At 37.2% G+C, this 19,600-nt stretch overlaps 1 protein-coding gene across 9 annotated transcripts in view; it reads right to left on the bottom strand.

Annotated features, from left to right (window-relative positions):
- Nucleotides 1-19,173, bottom strand: part of DDX4 (DEAD-box helicase 4) — a 66,755-nt gene extending 47,582 nt beyond the window's left edge. For 3 of the 9 annotated variants that reach the window (XM_036846806.1, XM_036846803.1, XM_036846807.1), the window contains exons 1-3: nucleotides 19,098-19,133; nucleotides 18,155-18,231; nucleotides 9,135-9,195 (exon numbers count right to left, since the gene is read on the bottom strand). In XM_036846806.1, coding sequence (XP_036702701.1) covers nucleotides 9,135-9,195; nucleotides 18,155-18,226 — 133 coding nt within the window. In that variant the 5' untranslated portion in view covers nucleotides 18,227-18,231; nucleotides 19,098-19,133. Of the gene's footprint in view, nucleotides 1-9,134; nucleotides 9,196-18,154; nucleotides 18,308-19,097 lie in introns of those variants that run through there. The other 6 variants (XM_036846802.1, XM_036846809.1, XM_036846805.1 and 3 more) reach the window with 4 other exon arrangements.
- Nucleotides 19,174-19,600: the final 427 nt, after the last annotated feature.

The following is a 19,600-nucleotide window of genomic DNA, read 5'->3' as shown; positions in this document are numbered from 1 at the left end:
CTTGTGTATAAGAAATGGCAAGCCCTTAGAGTCAACAGGAAATGTTTTAGGCTCAAGAAACAGACTAACATACCTTTCAATCAACTAAAGTTTCTGTATACGCTTCCCAAAATTTCCTGTCTCTGTTAGAAATCAGAATAGTAGTTACTCCTGACAGAGGGATTGTGCCTTGAAGGGAGACACAGGAGGGCTTCTAGGGTTCTCTTATAATGCATTGTTTCTTGATCTGGGTGCTGGTTACAAGGGAGTGTTCAGCTTGTAAAACTCCAGTGACCTGTACATTTATGATATGTATATTACTTAATTAAAAATACTGAATCTGTGTGTACACTATGCTTCAATAAAAAAAAAATTATTTAGTTAAGAAGAACCTGGCCTGGCCTAGACACTTCTGTGGACAAATTCTACTAAACTTATAAAAAGCAGGTAATTTCCATGTTCCAGAGCTTATTTTTCTTTTAAATGAAAAGCCTGAAAACAGAATCAAATGAGAACAACTTAAGAAAACTACAGGCCAATCTTATATAATTCAAAAAGTGCTAAATAAAACACCTAATTTCATCCAATACTGCAATAAAATAACTATATTTATCCAAGGAATGAATTTATCCTAGAAACTTATCCTAGGAACACAAAGTTAGTTTAAGTTAAAAAAAAAATCCAACTGATATAACCACTATGGAGAACAGTATGGAGATGCCGTAAAAAACTAAAAATAGAATTACCGTATGACCCAACAATCCCAACACTGGGCATATACCCAGAGAAAACCATAATTCAAAAAGACACATGCACCCTAATGTTCACTGCAGCACTATCTGCAACAGTCAGGACATGGAAGCAACCTAAATGTCCATCAACAGAGTAATGGATAAAGAAGATGTGGTACATATATATAATGGAATATTACTCAGCCATAAAAAGGAATGAAACGGGGTCATCTGTACAGACACGGATGGACCTAGAGATTGTCACACAGAGTGAAGTAAGTCAGAAAGAGAAAAACAAATATTGTATATTAACACATATATGTGGAATCTGAAAAAACTGGTATAGATGATCTTATTTACAAAGCAGAAATAGAGACACAGACGTAGAGAACAAACATATAGATACCAAGGGGGAAAGGGGGAGGTGGGGTGAATTGGGAGATTGGGATTGACATATATACACTATTGATACTATGTATAAAATAGATAACCAATGAGAACCTACTATGTAGCACAGGGAACTCTACTCAATGCTCTGTGGTGACCTAAATGAGAAGAAAATCCAAAAAAGAGGGAATATATGTATACATATAGCTGATTCACTCTGCTGTACAATATAAACTAACACAATATTGTAAAGCAACTATACTCCAATAAATAAATAAAATCTAAATAAATTAATTTTAAAAATAAAATAGAAAATCCATTTATTTCCCTACACTAACATATTTAAAGAAGAAAATCAACAGAAATCAGTAATTCCAAAAAAAAAAGCACTGGCTAACTTTCAACTGCCATTCCTGAACAAAACTAATAGTCAAGCAAAAAGGAAAGAAACTTCCTTGGCATGATTGAAAAAAAAATTAACAGAAGCCTAAAGCAAACATTACACTTTAATTATAAAAATTGTGGCGCATTCCACTGAAATGAGGAAAAGCCTAAATGCTTGTTACTTCTACTACTATTCAATGAATGGTAGATTTGTCCAGTGCTTCAAGACAAAAAAAAAAAAAGAACAAAATTGTATGAGATGAAATCTGCATCACACATCATGAGGGAAGAGACAGAATGCTTAACAGATGGTGCCGGGAAAACTGGGTTACCATATGCAGATAAAATGATCTCTATTTCACACCATATTCAAAAGGATGGATTCAACTGTACACTTAAAAATTGTTAAGATGAGAGAACTCATTCAACTTGATAAAGTATAGCTAAAAAAACCCTATAGCTAACATCATACTTAATAATGAGAAACTCAAAAGTTTTCCCACTAAGATCAGGTATAAAGCAAGGATGTGCCCTCTCATCACTCCTTTTCAACAACATACTGGAAGTTCTATCTAAAAAGTATACATATTGGGAAGGAAAACATATGACATAAAACTGTCTTTTTTCACAAATGACATGATCATCAATGCAGACAACCCAAAAGAACTGACAAAAAAACCTCCTGGAATTAACGTGCAATTTCAGCAAGGTTGGAGGATACAAGGTTATTACACAAAAGTTAACTGCATTCCTACACACCAGCAATGAACATGTAGAATTTGAAATTAAAAACACATTACCATTTACATTAACACCCCAAAAAATGAAACTGTTGGGTATAAACCTAACAAAATATGCAGATCTATATGTGGGAAACTATAAAACTCTGGTTAATGAAATCAAAGAAAAACTAAATAAACTGAGAGATAATTCCACATTCACAGATAGGAAGACTCCATATTGTCAAGATGTCAGTTCTTCCCAACTTGATCTATAAGTTCAATATCAATCAAAATTGCAGCAAGTTATATATTTTGTGGATATCAACAACTGATTTTAAAGTTTATATGGAAAGACAAAAGACCCAGAATAGCCAACACAATGCTGAAGGAGAACAAAGTTGGAGGTCTGACACTACTACCCAACTTCAAGACTTACTATAAAGCTATAGTAACCAGGCCAGTGTGGTATTAGCAAAATAACAAATAGATCAATGGAACAGAACAGAGAGCCTAGAAATAGACCCACATTAATACAGTCAACTGATCTTTGATGAAAGAGCAAAGGCAATAAAACGGAGCAAAGAAAATCTTTTCAACAAATGGTGTTGGAACAACTGGACATCCACATGATATTAAAAGAAAAGAATCTAGAGCAGACCTTACACCCTTCACAAAAATTAACTAAAAATGGATCACAGACCTAAATGTAAATGCAAAACTATAGAACTCCTAGAATATAACATAGGAGAAAATCTAGATGACCTTGAGAATGACAATGGCTTTTTAGATACAACACCAAAGGCATAATCCATGAAAGAAATAATTGATAAGCTGGACTTCACTAAAATTAAAAATTTCTCTGTGAAAGATAATGTCAAGTAAATGAGAAGACAACCCACACACTGGGAGAAGATATTTGCAAAAGACATATCTGATAAAAGAGTGTTATCCAAAATAAACAACTCTTAAAATTCAACAATAAGAAAACCCAATTAAAAAATGGGCCAAAGACCTTAACAGTCACCTCATCAAAGAAGAATATAGGACAAATAAGCATATGGAAAGATGCTCCACATGATAGGACATCAGAGAAATGCAAATTAAAACAATGAGATGCCACTATATACCTATTAGAATGGCCAAAATCCATAACACTGACAACACCAAATGCTGAGAAGGATGTGGAGCAACAAGAACTCTCATTTATTGCTGGTGGGAATGCAAAATGGTACAGACACAATTCGGAAGACAGTCTGGTTGCTTCTTACAAAAATAAACATACTCTTAACCATACCATCCAGCAACTGTGCTCCTTGGTATTTATCCAAAGGAGTTAAAAACTTATGTCCACACAGAAACCTGCACATGGATGTTTCTAACAGTTTTATTCATAACTGCCAAAACAGAAGCAACCAAGATGTCCATCAGTAGGTGAATGTTTAAAAAAAAAAAAAAAAACCTGTGGTACATTCTGACAATGGAATGTTATTCAATACTAAAAAAAAAAAAAAAGACCTATCAAGCCATGAAAATACATGGAGGAAGCTTAAATGCATATTACTAAGTGAAAGAAGCCAATCTGAAAAGGCCACATACTGTATGAGTCCAGCTATATGACCTTGTGGAAAAAGCAAAACTACGGAGACAATAAAAAGATCACTGGTTGCTAGGAGTTGAAGGAGAGGGCAGGGATGAATGGGTGGAGCATGGAGGATCTTAAGAGCAGTGAAAATATTCTGTATGATACTATAATGGTGGATACATGTCATTACACATTTGTGCAAACCCACAGAATATACAACACAATGAGTGAACCATAATGTAAACTATGGACTTTGGGTAATAATGATGTGCCAACGTAGATTCATCAATTGTAACAAATGTACTACTCTGGTGGGGGGGTTGGTAGTTGGGGAAGCAGAGCATGTGTCAGGACAGGGGGTTTATGGGAACTCTATACCTTCCCTTTAATTTTGCTGTGACCCTAGAATTGCTCTAAAAAATAGTTTTTAATCATTTTTTACCTTAAAAAATGATTAAGACAGTAAATTTTATGTTATATTTATGTTACCAAGATTTTAAATAAAACAACCTCCACTATCACTGAAGATCCATGGCCCAAGTTGACGAGAAAAACCCTAACGTCAAAGATTCTTTTTTGTGAGCCCTGTATGTACACTCATACTACATATACTATGTCCTGACTTGGCACCCAAATAAATATGGCCATCATGAATTTTTTTTAAAAAGGACAGATTCAGATGAATAAAAGCTAAATGTGAAAGGTAAAACTCTAAAGATAACTTAGGTGGTTACTTTTTTGACACAGAGGTAGGGAAAAGCATCTTAACTAAAAGTGCAAAAGCAAATCAGAAAGCAAAAAAAAAAATTAATTTAATGGCTTTGAATTAAAATTTTTGATCAGTAAGGAATATCATGGACAAAGTTGACAGATAATAAATGGAAGAAGATATTCACAATGTCTAAATCAGAAAAAAGTGTAAAATCTGGAACATACAAAGAATGCCTGCCAATCAACAAGAGAAAGAAAGCAAGCCCAATAGAAAATGGACTAAATATATGATAGGCAACTTACAGAAGTGGAAACCCAAAAAGATAACAAGCATGCATATAAAGAGACAGTTAAGCTAATAAATAATCAGATAAGCGAATTTAAAACAAAGAGATTTTACTATATACCCGATAGGCTGGCTAAAAGCACAAGACTGAATAACAATGTCAACGGAATATAAGAACCCTCATGTCCTACTTATGGGAGTAGAGACTGACACAGCTATTCTGGAAAGCAATTATTAAATATTTAATCAAATTAAGTATATATACACCCCATGACCCTGCAATTCCTCTCCTGAGTCCATTACCCAAAGAAATTCTCACTTAGACCCACAAAGGGACATGTAAAAGAATGTTCATCCTTGTGGTGCTGGAGGGGAATAAGGGGTAATTACAGTGTCCATCATGGGGATAGGGAGGAGATAAAACTTGGTGATAAAGTATATGAAATACCATACAGTAGTTAGAAATAACGCAATCAATTATCAATTAGCAATATGTCTTAAACATAGTGGTGGGAGGTAAGAAAAAATTATGAGATCTTCAGCACAGTAACATTTTTCTAAGTTAAAATTACAAGCACACAAAAAAATAGGTACACGTAACAACGTATCTTTTAAAACACACACACAAAAAGAATGGCTGCTTCAGGGAAGTAGAGGAATAAGAATTCCCTGACAATTCTAATAGCTAGTCTAGGAAGAATTCAAATCATTCAAAAATGGGTAAAAAAGAAATCAGCAAAGGCAGCACAGGATCTGTACAATACAACAAGGAAAGAGAGAGGAGGGAAGGATGAAACAAGAAATGAGAGCTTAAAAAACTTAAATCCTCTAGAAAAGCACTACATGATTCCTCTCTAAGAAAACTGCTCTCCCCAACAAAACAGCCTAGCTCTGGCCCAATCACTTAATAGTAGAACCCATCAGTCAAGAAGCTGTGTCCAGGCACAGGGTTGAGTTTTTAATGTTCCACTCCCAAATACAAAAAGGCAGGCAAGGATCACCAGACTTTTGAAGAAAGTCACCTACATGAAACAAAACAAACACAGGGAAAAAGAAGTCTAAGAACCAGCAAAGGGAACAGAAATAACATTCAAATGAAATTATAATAATCCTCAGAGAAAAAAATAAGAAAATAAGTAAAGGGTATGAATTTCAGATTTAAAAGGCCCATTCACGAAGTGTCTTGTATAATAAATAAAAAGTTCCACATCAAGTTACACAATCATAAAATTTTCAGAATCAGAAGACAAAGTAAGATCCTAAAAGCTTTAGAAGAGTTTAGAAAAAGTCATATACAAAGGACCAGAACTCAGATTATCAAACTAAGCAGCATCACTAGTATTTCACATTCAATGAAGATATTATAAAGTTTTAGGGGAAAATTATTTCCAACCTAAAATGTTACTCAAACTGGGAATCAATCTTCTGTTCTGTTTTTATGAATCAATTATGAAAGTAAAGATATTTGCAATCTCTCAAATTTCTTTCCCATGCTTCCTTTCCCAAGAAGCTGCAGGAAAATGGGCTCCACTGAAGTGGGGAGGCAGGGGAATCAAGATAGAAAAAACATGGGATTCAGGGAAAAGAAAAGGTGACACATGGAAGAGGTGAAGGGTAATTCTTGGGATGAGAGGCTAGGGAGGCAAGCTTATCCTGGAGAGGATAGAGGAATCAGGAAAAATGAAACTGATAGATCACTGTATACGTGATAGAAACTAACCATGAATATAGTCTGATGCATATCCATGCTTAGAAAGATGTGTTAAAAACTATGAACATAAATAGATATGAATAGATAGCTGTGCTTCTGGCAGAGGGTTTCAAAGTAAATTAGCAATAGAAACACAGGTCAAGTAAACAAACAAGGTAATGATTAACTCTAGTAAAAACAAAACAGAAGATTGAATAATAAAGGAAATGCAAACATAATATATTACATGGTTCACATATGAATGATATATACACAGCCATGATATAAAAACTGAGTATAGGTTTTTATGCAAAAAGTGTGATAACTATTAGGAGAGTGGGAAGGGAAGAAGTGTGAGTGGAGTATATAGGGGAAAGGGGGGGAGCTAAATATTGGTATTGGAGAGGGGTTGGTTCCAGGACCCACCACCTAATCCCCTCCACCCACCCCCTACCCCCAAGGATACTAAAATCCCTGGGCACACAGGTCCCTCATATAAAATGGTGTAGTCTTTGCATATAACCTAACATCCTCCACATACTTTAAATGATCTCTAGATTACATATAATACCAAATACAATGTAAATGCTATATAAATAGTTGCCAGTGGAGGGCAAATTCAAGTTTTGCTTTTGGGAACTTTCTGGAATTTTTTTCCAAGTATTTTTCATCCATAGTTGGTTGATTCATGCAGAAATCTAAAAAATCAGAGTCGAAAGACTGTCAACAGACACTCGTGGTTAAACCTGGGAGCCAAGATTTCAGTTCATTTTCTTTCTTTTCACAACTATATTTAAGTTTTTCCACTATTTTTTTTGCAATAAGAATATCTAGGTATTATCTTAGTATAGCATTCATTGGCCTAGTATGTATTTCTGTAATAAGGAAGTCTATTTTCATGAAAAAAATATTTTACTTAAAAAAGAGCTACCAAAGTATTTGTTATCCAGAAGGTGAGCAGGCAATCTATATTTTTCATTAATTGATTTTATATCATTAGCCTGAACATTCAAGATCTAATGCTAAGAAAAGTCCAGGTTTTTAGTTGGTGGCTACTTCAATCTAGTTTACTGACGATCTCACTACAAAGTCACGTTATACTGTAATATACTATGGACCCAAACTTTCATTCCTTTACAAAAATTATCTTTGACACCTCACAGAACAAGGTTTCTCCTGATTACACAATGATCTATGCATATAGATGTGTTAAGAAGTATAGATTACTTTTACCCAATTTTCTTTTTGGAATACTTCAAGTACACACACATGCATGTGGTTAGCCTTCTGCTGGGGTTTCAGCAGGCAGCAATTGCATAAACTTCTGAGAATCTGAATATTCTATATTAAACCGCTGCGTTTAAATGTTTACAAAAGACAAATGCATCCTGGTAATAGCAAAAGCATTTCTTCTAAACTCAACTTCCTTCTATCAAGAGAATTACTCTAAAAAAAAAAGAGAGAGAGAATTACTCTGAAATTAAGGTGAACATGGGAATTAAATTTGCTTTAACGTGATGAACTCTGATTCTCGAACTCCCGTTCACATTTTTAGAAACTACCTCTCCACAGGTTTTTTCACTTTGGGACAGGCTTCAGTGAGCCAGTAGCTTCCTAGACTATAAAATGTTTTACCTCATCCACTAATTTTTGATGAGAGAAATGAAACTACCTGGTGTCACCAGGTCCTCTCTTGCATCAGAGTAAGACTTAAAAGTAGTAGTTACTCAAATTCATAGAGACTCACAGTAAATTCATAGTAACTCAAAATCATAGAAAGTAAACAGTGATTGCCAAGAGCTGAGGAGACAAAGGACTGGCGAGTTATTGTTTAATGGGCATGAAGTTTCAGTTTGGGAAGATGAAAAAATTCCAGAGGTAGATGGTGGTGATGGCTGCACAGCAATATGAATGTCCTTAATGTCACTGAACTGTACACTTAAAAATGGTTAATACAGTTAATTTTGTGTTACATGTATTTTACCACAGTAAGAAAAATTGAAGAAAAACAGTAGAAATAGCATTTCAGCCTGCTTTGGGCTTCAACAAAATGAAACACTACTGCCATAAGTTTAACTTCCTAGCCCAGGTCCTACCACTTCCACCCATCTTCCCATCCACATCAACTTTATAAAATATGTAGGCGAACCAGATGGAAATAAGTGGTAGGGGAAAACAACAGCTCCCTTATCTTGATTTGTTTCTCTTATTTGCCTAGGACCTCCTCTAAATTTGTTTTCAGATCCCAAAGAAACTCATATTATCTTCATATGAGTTTGGCTTAAACAGTTGTTATCCTGACAGGTCACCACCATTGCAACCTACTTCAACACCTTACAGAGTCCAATCTCCTACTGCCTTATATCAGGAACCCTGACAATTCCCTAAGCAGCCTGAAAGCCAAACATGCAACTTCCAGGTTGGGCAAAGGTTTTACAGCAAACCCATTAAATCAAAGGATACACTCTATAGCACTACACTCTCTCCTCTCTCCTTTCCTTTAGCTGTAAGTGGCTCCCAACCCAAAATATTCAAGCCAGAATGAATTCTCACTAGAAAATTTAGAAAACATCCTCTACAAGACATCTACTAGTCAGCTCCTCATCCACTGGATGAAGCCCTTAACCTAAAAACGGTTTTACCTTTTTGCCTTAACACATACCTGACAATGAAGCCAGAGTCCTGTTAAAAGTGTCTCCATGTGCTCCAGAAGAATACCTATCCTGTAAGAAAAAAGAAAAGACTAGTTTTCTACGGTGAATAATAAAAATGTGTAATCTATCTCACAAATACTACAAAATTTTAACAACTGGGTTTTGTTCAGAACAAAACAATAACAGAATGTAAGATTTTCTGAGTCACTGCATGTTCCTTTATTAATTACTCTAAAACACCTTCACTTTAACATTGTATGTATAGCGTATTAATATATCACTTAAAACACTGGTTAGCGGGCTTCCCTGGTGGCACAGTGGTTGAGAATTTGCCTGCTAATGTAGGGGACACGGGTTCGAGCCCTGGTCTGGGAAGATCCCACATGCTGTGGAGCAACTAGGCCCGTGAGCCACAACTACTGAGCCTGCGCGTCTGGAGCCTGTGCTCCGCAACAAGAGAGGCCGCGACAGTGAGAGGCCCGTGCACCGCGATGAGGAGTGGCACCCACTTGCCGCAACTAGAGAAAGCCCTCGCACAGAAATGAAGAAAGCCCTCGCACAGAAACGAAGACCCAACACAGCCATAAATTAATTAATTAATTAATTAATTAAAAAAAAAAAACCACTGGTCAGCAAACTACAGCCACAAGACAAATCTGGTGGGCTACCAGTTTTTGTAAATAAAGTTTTACTGGAACACAGCCACCCTCAATTCATCTACGTATGTCGATGGCTGCTTTTGCACTACAATAGCAAAGTCGTAACAGAGACCATAAGGCCTTCAAAGTCTCAAATGTTTACTACCTGGCCCTTTATGGAGTTTGCTGACACCCAACTTCAAATAAAACTTTAGCCACCCTACTTGAAAAGTATAATCAAATACTATTATTATATTACTACAATAACCAAAGTAATACATGAATAAATCAATACCTGCCAATACACAATATAGGTTACAGAGTTCAGTATTTTACAGTATACTCATCAAAATTGTACAGAATAAAGTAGAGCACAGAAGGAGAGTGGCAGATAACAATTTCTACAGTAAAGCATTACAGAAATTTATTTTTAAACTTCAATTGTTTTTATATGAAGTGAAACTAATGTACTCACATTTTTAAAAAAAGAATTAATTCTAAAGTAAAGGAAACCTCACTTATGCACTAAAAACAGTTTATCTACAGATGTATCTCGCAGGTGCACTAAAAATCCAATGAACTGGTGGATGCCAGCTACAGGTCAGAATATTCATGGTTAATTTCAATCAAATTTGTCACAGAAATAGTTCAAGATTGCCTTTAATGCTCCCAAATACTGACTGTCCCATTTTCCCTACTTCAGTCTCAAAATTTATTCGCTATTAATACATATGCATTATGCTTGCAATGGTGTTAACGACTGTTGGACTCAGAAAATTCATAGCTAAATGTCAAGTTAATTTTGGAACCTTCCAACATTTCTCAGGGTATTCCTGGGTTAATGACAACATGAGTAACATTTTTCTCACTTCTAACTCCTAGGATGTCCTTATCATCATTAAATCTTTATTTCCTCTCAAACAAGCTTCCTCTACTTAAGGCAAAACTTTTGAACAGAGCTCTGAAATTCTTGCACATCAAAATCAGAATTCAATAATTTAAAAATGAAAAGTGACCTAAAATTTACAGATGATACTTTAATTAACTGACTGCATTAGAAGAATCACAATATTTTTTCAAATAAATTCCTTTAAATAAACCCAAAGCTGGAGGGAGTGCACCAAGGTAGGTCTCTTCAGGTAATACTTTTATCTAAAATTTCTTTCACAAAAGACACTAAATGACTTTAAAAACTACCTTTATAAAGCTCAAAAGTCATCCAGTTATTTTTCTGACTTATTAAAAATAGACAATAGAATCCTGGAAATGGCTTGGGCTACAGTAAAAAGCTCCAATTTATGATTACCATAGACATTAAAACAAGAAAAGTAATCCAGTTTTCCCTGTTTAAACTGAAACCCTGAAGACTTTTCTCTCTTTCCTAGTGGCCAAAGTATTACTGGATGAATAGAACCCAAAAAAGGGCTGGTTTTATAAGTGTTATAACACTTTCAGCATTATATAACTGATAAAAAATAACGAAACACTCTGGCACCAAAGAATAGAAAAATTACTATTATTAGACAATCTTCAGACTGTGGAATTTAATGTCCCACATACATTCCAAGGCAAGTTATAAAAAAAAATTTTTTTCAACACAATTCATCTTTCATCATAAAAAATCTTTAATCTTTTTCATTACCTTAAAAATAAATTAACTTCATATTTCCTTCCAGCTATTTTATCACTTCTCTGCTCCTTTGTAGGCAAAATATCTTGTCTACAGTTGCTGCCTCCACTTTCTCATATTCCATTTTTCCTTCACGCCACTCTAGTCTAGCCTCCATTCTCACCTCTGCTCTGAAAAAGCTTATAATAAGGATATTATGTAATAAAATTACTACTTTTATGTTTCATCCTACCAGAACTCTCAGCAGCATTTGAAACAACAGACTCTCCTTCCTCTTTCCAACATTCTTCTCTGGCTTAAGGAACACACACTCCCCTGGTTTTCCTCTTGCCCCACTGGCCACTCCCTCCTCAATCTCCTTTGCCAGCTCCTCCTCTAATGTTCCTTTAAAGTTGGAGTGCCCCACAGTTCACGGCACAGCCCTCAGCCTATTTTACTCTATCCAACTTTACCCAATCTCACAGCTTTAAATCCCGTTAATATATAGGTAATTCCCAAATTTGTATCTATAGCTCTGATCACTCTCCTAACCAACAAATTCATATAATCTACTGACTGGCATTCTTACTTACATGTTTTCTTAGGTATCTCAAATTGAACACAGCAAATTCAGAATTCTTGATTTTTTTTTCCCTCCCAAATTTGTTCATCTTCCACGTATTTCCCATTTCAGTAAAGAGCACCATCATCCATCTAGTTGCTTAAATTTAAAAATGTGGCATCACTCTCTCTTTCATTCCCCATATCCAGCCCATCCAGTCCTATCAGCTCTATGTCCACCACTATCTCCAGGGTCCTCTCCCTCTCCTCCTTTTCTCTTTCCTTCTCGGATTTCATTTTCTACCAATCTTGTCTTATCTCACTGTGCTTCAGCAATACTAGCTATAGCAGATTGAATAATGGCCACTCAATGATATTGTCCTAATTCCTGAAATGTGTAAATGTTATCTTATTTGGAAAAAAGAGATGGAGCAGATACAATTAAGAATTCTGGGACTTTCCTGGCAGTGCAGTGGTTAAGAATCTGCCTGCCAATGCAGGGGACACGGGTTCATGCCCTGGTCTGGGAAGATCCCATATGCCACGGAGCAACTAAGCCCGTGAGCCACAACTACTGAGCCCACGCGCCCTAGAGCCCATACTCTGCAACAAGAGAAGCCACTGCAATGAGAAGCCCGCGCACTGCAACGAAGAGTAGCCCCCGCTCACCACAACTACAGAAAGCCCACACGCAGCAACGAAGATCCAACGCAGCCAAAAATTTTTTTAAAAAAAAGAATTCTGAAATGAGGAGATTACCCCGGATTATCACAGTGGGCTCTAAATGTCATCACAAGTGTCCTTATGAGAGGCAAAGGGTATTAACACAAACACACAGAGAAGGCCTGTGAAGACAGCAGAAAGAGAGGCAGCCACAAGCCAAGGACTGCCCATAACCACCAGAAGCTGGAAGAGGCATGGATTCTCTCCTAGAGCCTACAGAAGGAAGACAGCACTAGCACTGCTGACACCATGATTTCTAACTTCTGGCCTCCAGAACTGTAAGAGAAATTTTTCTGTTACTGTAAGCCACCTAGTTTGTGGTAATTTGTTACAGCAGCCATAGGAAACTAATACATTGTACTTCCTCCTGTTGCCCTGATACCCCAAGTTTGTTCCCTTCTCTGGATCTTTACACATCATGTCCTATTGGGACTCCTTCAGGTCTCCAGCTCATGAGTCATAGTCTCAGGGAAGCTTTTCCTCTCCACGTGATCTAAATCTACCCCATCCCAATATCTATCTCTCTCTTTCTCTCCCTCTCTCCCTCTCTCTCTCACACACACACACACAGAGTTTCCTGATTTTTTTTCATAATATTTTTCACTCTCTATATTTGATTTTCAATGTGCTTATTCTGTCTCTCCCAGTAAAATAGAACATCCATGACAGTGAGCCCCTTATCTATCACGTTCACCACTATCTCCAGCACCAAGTATGGCTCAAATAAAAATGTGCTGGGACTTTCCTGGTGGTGCAGTGGTTAAGAATCTGCCTGCCAATGTAGGGGACATGGGTTCAATCCCTGGTCCGGGAAGATCCCACATGCCGCGGAGCAACTAAACCCGTGTGCCACACTACTGAGCCTGCGCTCCACAACTACTGAAGCCTGTGCACCTAGAGCCTGTGCTCCGCAACAAGAGAAGCCACCACAATGAGAAGCCTCCGCACCACAACGAAGAGTAGCCCCTGCTCACCGCAACTAGAGAAAGCCCACGAAGCAACAATGACCCAACGCAGCCAAAAAAGAAAAATAATAATAATAATAAAAATGTGCTGAATGAGTCTTAGGTCTTAACATTACCTTATTTTTAGAACACTTAGCTATAAAATACTTATAACCTCTTTACCCATCCAAATGAACCAACTGAGAAATTTCAAAGTGTTTTAAACATAAGGGTTCTCACAGGTAGCTACAAATAATCTATTTGCATTCTGATGAACACATTTCTTTTTACCTTATACGTACTCTTATTATTTTCAATTCTGGAATATCTTACTTTTTTTTTTTTAGATCTTTTGTCTTTTCAAACAAATGAATACTTCCATTAACATGTTAAGTTGTTTTTTTTAAAACATGGTAGGGTTTTGATCTCAATTACCTGTCAGGTCTGCTACTCAAGCAAACTTATAGCTGGACAGCTTATGAACCTTGAAGATGCCTCTTCCCTGTCCATTCAGGGACCTATGCAGACAGTTCCATGTGTTTCTTCCCCAGCCCTTTTAGGGCCTTTGCAAATATCCTCCATTTTATGCCCAGAATACCCTGAAATGCATCAGAGTACTAAATCAACTTGTACAGAATACCAAGATCTCATCTCCTATTCTAGGTTCCATGTCAAATAAAGCTGAGTTACGTTGTCCAAATAAACTGACCAGATAGGTTCCATCAGATAGCATGCCACATAAAATTTAAATTTTGAACAAAATACATCTCTCCTCCTATGATCTAAAACAGAAATTAAAGCTCCCAAATACAGACAATACCATCCTCCATCCCTTCTTCTGATTCATCAGTCCAAGCCAGATCAGCCCCATTCACATTCCCAGTTGAAGTCTGGTCCCCTCTTCAGTTTCTCCAGCAACTGCTGCATGGAGTCATCTTCTAGAATTAATGCAGCTCTTTCAGCGCCTCCAGAGCTAGAGAACTCCAACTCCGAGTGTCATGTATCACACATAGACCTAAGGTTCCAGATGACCTATCATGTCACATAAGAAAGAGCAAAGCACCTCAAAATAGAAACAATAACCAAAGCCCAGGAACAAATATGTCTGTTGCAAATGCTTACAATCTAAGCCCTAATTTCTGTACGTGACAGCATTTTCCAAATAAAAGTTATTTCCCCAAACAAAAACATTTAGCAATCAAAACTCACGCTGACGTTATCAACTGCAGACTATACCACAAACCTACTGTGAGAACAGAGTATATATACAGAGAAAAAAGGGGAGAAAACGAAAGACTCTCTGGTTTTAGGTTCTCGTGGGCATCAGCCAACCTCCATCAGTTCACTGGAATCCTTTGGTCATAAACTGCCAATCCTCCTTCAAGAGGATTCACTTTTCTCTATCCCCTGGACTAGCTCGACCAACATTTCTACCACCATTGCAATCTCTTTAGCCTTCTCCTCAGCCTTCTCATACTTTTTTGCCACTCTGCCCTTGACTCCATCATTTAGATTTGGGAGATGAGTGAGAGCACTTTCCTGGGTTTTTATTTGGATGAACATACTGTGTATCTCCCACAACTTGCTCCTATTCAGCATATATGATTTTCTGTGCTCTTGAGTAAGAGACACAGTATCTTCCCACATCTCACTGATGACTAGCAGCAGAAATTGCTGGAAATCTTCCTCAGGCTCCAGCACCTCAACTTCCTTAGGTCTGCCAACCCAATGATGTCCAACCACCACATTTTCCCCTGCTACTTCAGAACTGCAGTATGAACATGAACAAAGAAGCCATGAACTTTACTTTCTTATCTAAACAACTATTACAAACTTTGCTTTTACTGCTTAATAAAATTATAATTGTGGATGGACTAATTATCTCAAGCTGTTTCCACTTTAATCACAAGAGTATCTGCCTTCTGAAATATGCCACAAAAAAGGCAAAAAGATCAGACAGAAGTGATCACTGTGTAGACTTACTCCCACGGTCACCTAACAAGAAACATTACAACTAGCAAGCAAACCCAGTATCCTGTTACAGTCATCACACTCATCCATTCCACCACTCATCCCAACAAGTTTGCATGCAACGTGCAAATGCCTAACCACTGGGATTTCTGGACTGCTGTAACTGTTACATTATCAAATTTCTCTCAACCCCACATCTTTTATTATTCTATCTTCAGGTGGTACACTCACTTCAAAAACTAGAATAGGGAAGTTCTAAGAACTACCAGAACAGTAGCCTGTTAGTTCAAAATTATATAACCATGTATCAATATTAAATCTCCAAATACGGATCCTGAGAAGCATTCGGAAGAGGCTGATCACATAATAAGGACCTAGTGTATAGCATGGGGAACTCTACTCAATACTCTGTAATGACTTATATGGGAATAGAATCTAAAAAAGAGTGGATATATGTATAACTGACTCACTTTGCTATACAGCAGAAGCTAACACAACATTGTAAATCAACTACACTCCAATTTTTAAAAATTAATAAAAAAAAGAAAAGGCTGATCACAGATACTGTTACCAATCCAAGATGGTCTCAGAGCCAATATAAATTGAACAAAAGGGAAGCCCAGCTGGCTCTCGAAATGGCAATTCAATTAGAACAACCAATCAAAATGGTGCCTTTAAAAGAAAACAGGCTGAAGAAAAGACCTCAGATTCTTCCTACATAAAAATGTCATGTATTCATCCTTAGTTTCTACATTTCTTATTCAACCAAGGCAGGCAAACAAAGCCACTGACTGCACCATGTTCCTTTAAGTCAAGTAGGTCAAATAACTAATTGCACAACCAGTACCAGGTGTTAAGTTTGCAGACAAGTGCAAAAAGTTTACTACAAACTGGCCCCACACAAATAGGTACTAAGAATCATAAGGCAGAAATGTTAACATAAATTAAAATTCAACTCAGTGTGACCAATATCAAGAAACAAAGTATGTTACTGAATAGCACAAAGATTTCCAAAAGGTAAATCTGGAAGCCTGACAGTTGGCCATCCTCAATTTCAGACACCCTTTGCAATAACCATGCACAACATGCTACAGTGCAGTAAGTATACTGTTTGAAGAATACTTAGTGAAGACAAAATCTCAGAGTAAGAAAAAATAAAAATTAGACAAGTCCAAGTGGAAGAACATCTGTATCTGTGAGTTAAACTTTGTATTAGAACAAATCTGTTGAGAACCAGGGGAAAAAAGAACCATAAAATATTCTTTGACCAAGTAATTCCATTTTTGAAAAAAATACTCCCAAATTAAAACAAAGAATAAACTGTAGATATTCGTGACAATATTACAGTGAAAAGATAACAACATCTTAAATTCGCACCAACAGAAAATTATTTATGTTATGGTAGCTCTATTCCATGAAATATTATATAACCATTAGAAATTATTTTTAGGAAATTAGTAATATGGAACAGTTAATGCTGAAGAGTGAAAAAGCTGAAATCAAAAATTATTATTATGTACTATCATTACAATCTATATAAAAACATGTTTGGGAAAAATAGAAGAAAATTTACTAAAAACAGAGCATTTGTGCTAGTGAGCAAGACTGTTAGGTGATTTTTCTCCTCTTTTCCCAATGGTGTTCCAATATTTTTATGATGGGAAGACTATAAAAAGATAACATACAAAAGATGATACTTCTAAAATAAGTCCCAAAACAAGAAACACGATAAATTCAGATTAACATCTTAGGTATTTTAATATAAACTTTATATACATACAGATCAAATCCAATTGAGACAAATAAAGAATTACTTATCTTATGATTTGGGGTAAATTAAGAATTTCCACTAAGCCATCACTTGAAATACAAAGTGTCAGAATTGACTAACATAAACACCAACTGGAAATTCTAAAAGGAAAAAAATCAACTTTTGGAGACATTTTCAAGTACGTAACACTTATGTAAAAGCAACCCGTTAAAATACACTATCTTCTAAAGCAGAGTCTGTTCACCTTATTAAGTCAATTTTCAAGTCAAAACTGAAATCCAAAAACCCACTCCATAACCCCTTCTTCTGAATTCCAACGTAACTCTTCAAACACCATTGAGAAAAAAGATCTGCTGATTTGTACATTTGAAGATCAAACTGATGTTACCATCTGAATCAGCCTAATGTTTTTATCTTGAGAGCCCTGCTTGTATGAAACCAATTTTCAGAATTCAAAACGTCAACCAAAATCAAATTATATTTTTTCAGTTTTCTATATGACTGTATCTCAGAGACATTCAACCACATTAGCATAAGCTTGCTTTCACCCACAAGTCCTAAATCATTGAGATTTAAATTAAATTGTTAATATTATTATATACATTTTAGTTTTTAATTATCAAATTACCTCAGACTATTTTATTCTATTTGAGGCTTAGCGTGCCTCTTCATCATTCCCCATGAGATAGTTAATAACAATCACAGGGAGATAAGCACAGCAAACTGTAATTTAGAACTTTCTCACAACAGTGATTTTCAACTTCGATAAAATCAGCAGCATTTAATAACTGCAAACTTTACATTTTATTACCTTCTCAAATACAGGAACATAGGAAGACATATGAGGTTTGATTATTTCTGCTTCCCAATCTTCATCTCCCATGGTGGCTTCCAGTTCTATTTTCATAAAAATACAAACATGCACATTTAGCCTCAATTAGAATCAGAGAGATCAGAATCGTATCTTTAAAAGCATAAACCCTCATCATTTCACATATACCCCTCCAAACTACTCAACTAAGTGTTGATCCTTCCCAAAAGTTTTTGCAAAAAAAGCAATTAAGTTTTGTTTCTTCCCTAGAGACAGCATTTATGTCCATCCTTTTTCTCTTTAAAAATTAATTGAGCCACTTACCTAATCACTCTAGCAATCACCATGTCCCCACTGATGTTTAGGCTTTCTCCCAAAATCTGCTGATAGAATTTATCTTCTCCATCGAAGGGTCCCCAAACGTCTTATTGTATATTAAGGGGAAGGGAAATTTTTCAGATACTACTCAAGGTTTCTCCCCTCACATGCCTCCCTTCAAAATTAGGTAAGACGTTTAGCTTGAGGTTTTTGACTTAGTTTCTTGCGGGGGGCGGGGGGGAGGGGAACGGGGAGAATCAAGGCCTCGAAGTTTGGCAGGGAAGGAAGCAGTGGTTCGGTGGCCCAAATACCTCCCACAAAGGACTGGCTTCGCCAAGCAGGATTTATACACAGTGATACTACAACCATCCCTGTTCAGAGAAAAAGACGAACAGGGGCTGGTCAAAAAAGCTCCTTCACCTCCTCTGCAGGCCTCAACCTCAGACTTCGGGCACCCACGGTGCTTTTGGACCCTCCGACAGAAAGCAGAATGACGCCAAAGGACGGCTTCAAACCCCCGCCCACCCCATCCGTCCTTCAGTTGGCCCAAAGTCCAGCTACTGGGAAGCCCGGAGGGTCGGGATGAGGCGCGTACCGGGGGGAAAAAAGCCGCTGGCCCACTCACCTCTCCGCTGCTTGCTCTCCCGGGGTCCTCGCAGGCGCTGACGCCGCTTAAACGGTTGCACGTGCAGGACGCCGGCTGTGTCAGGTGCGCTGCTCCAACAACAAATGGCACCAGGAGACGAGTGCCATCAGCCAATCAGCGGTCAGTCAGCCGCGCCGTCCCGCCCCCATCTCCAGCCTCTCCTACCCTATTTGTTGGCGTTCTAGGCCGCAGTGGCTGGACCCATTAGGCTCCTCCCAGAGTGGCCCGTTAGGCCTGGGGTAGAACGCTGGCCGTTCGCCGCTTTTCTCTAGATTCATGGGTGGGGTCCTCAAACTGGATAGGCTATAGAATTTCCGTATGCAAGCGCTTTAAGTTAAAGTTAAAAACAGAAGAGGAATAAAATGCCCTCCCACCTACCTCTTTAAGCGTTTTCTCTCCCCTTTTTGCCTACTGCAGTCCCTGGCAGTTGGCCTATTTCTGAGGCGCTTGCTTCACATCCGGGGGATTCCCGAGTGCTTCAA

This window comes from Balaenoptera musculus, chromosome 3 (genome assembly GCF_009873245.2).
Source record: "Balaenoptera musculus isolate JJ_BM4_2016_0621 chromosome 3, mBalMus1.pri.v3, whole genome shotgun sequence".
Taxonomy (NCBI): Eukaryota; Metazoa; Chordata; class Mammalia; order Artiodactyla; family Balaenopteridae; genus Balaenoptera; species Balaenoptera musculus.
This window is presented reverse-complemented; position numbering and strand designations above follow the sequence as displayed.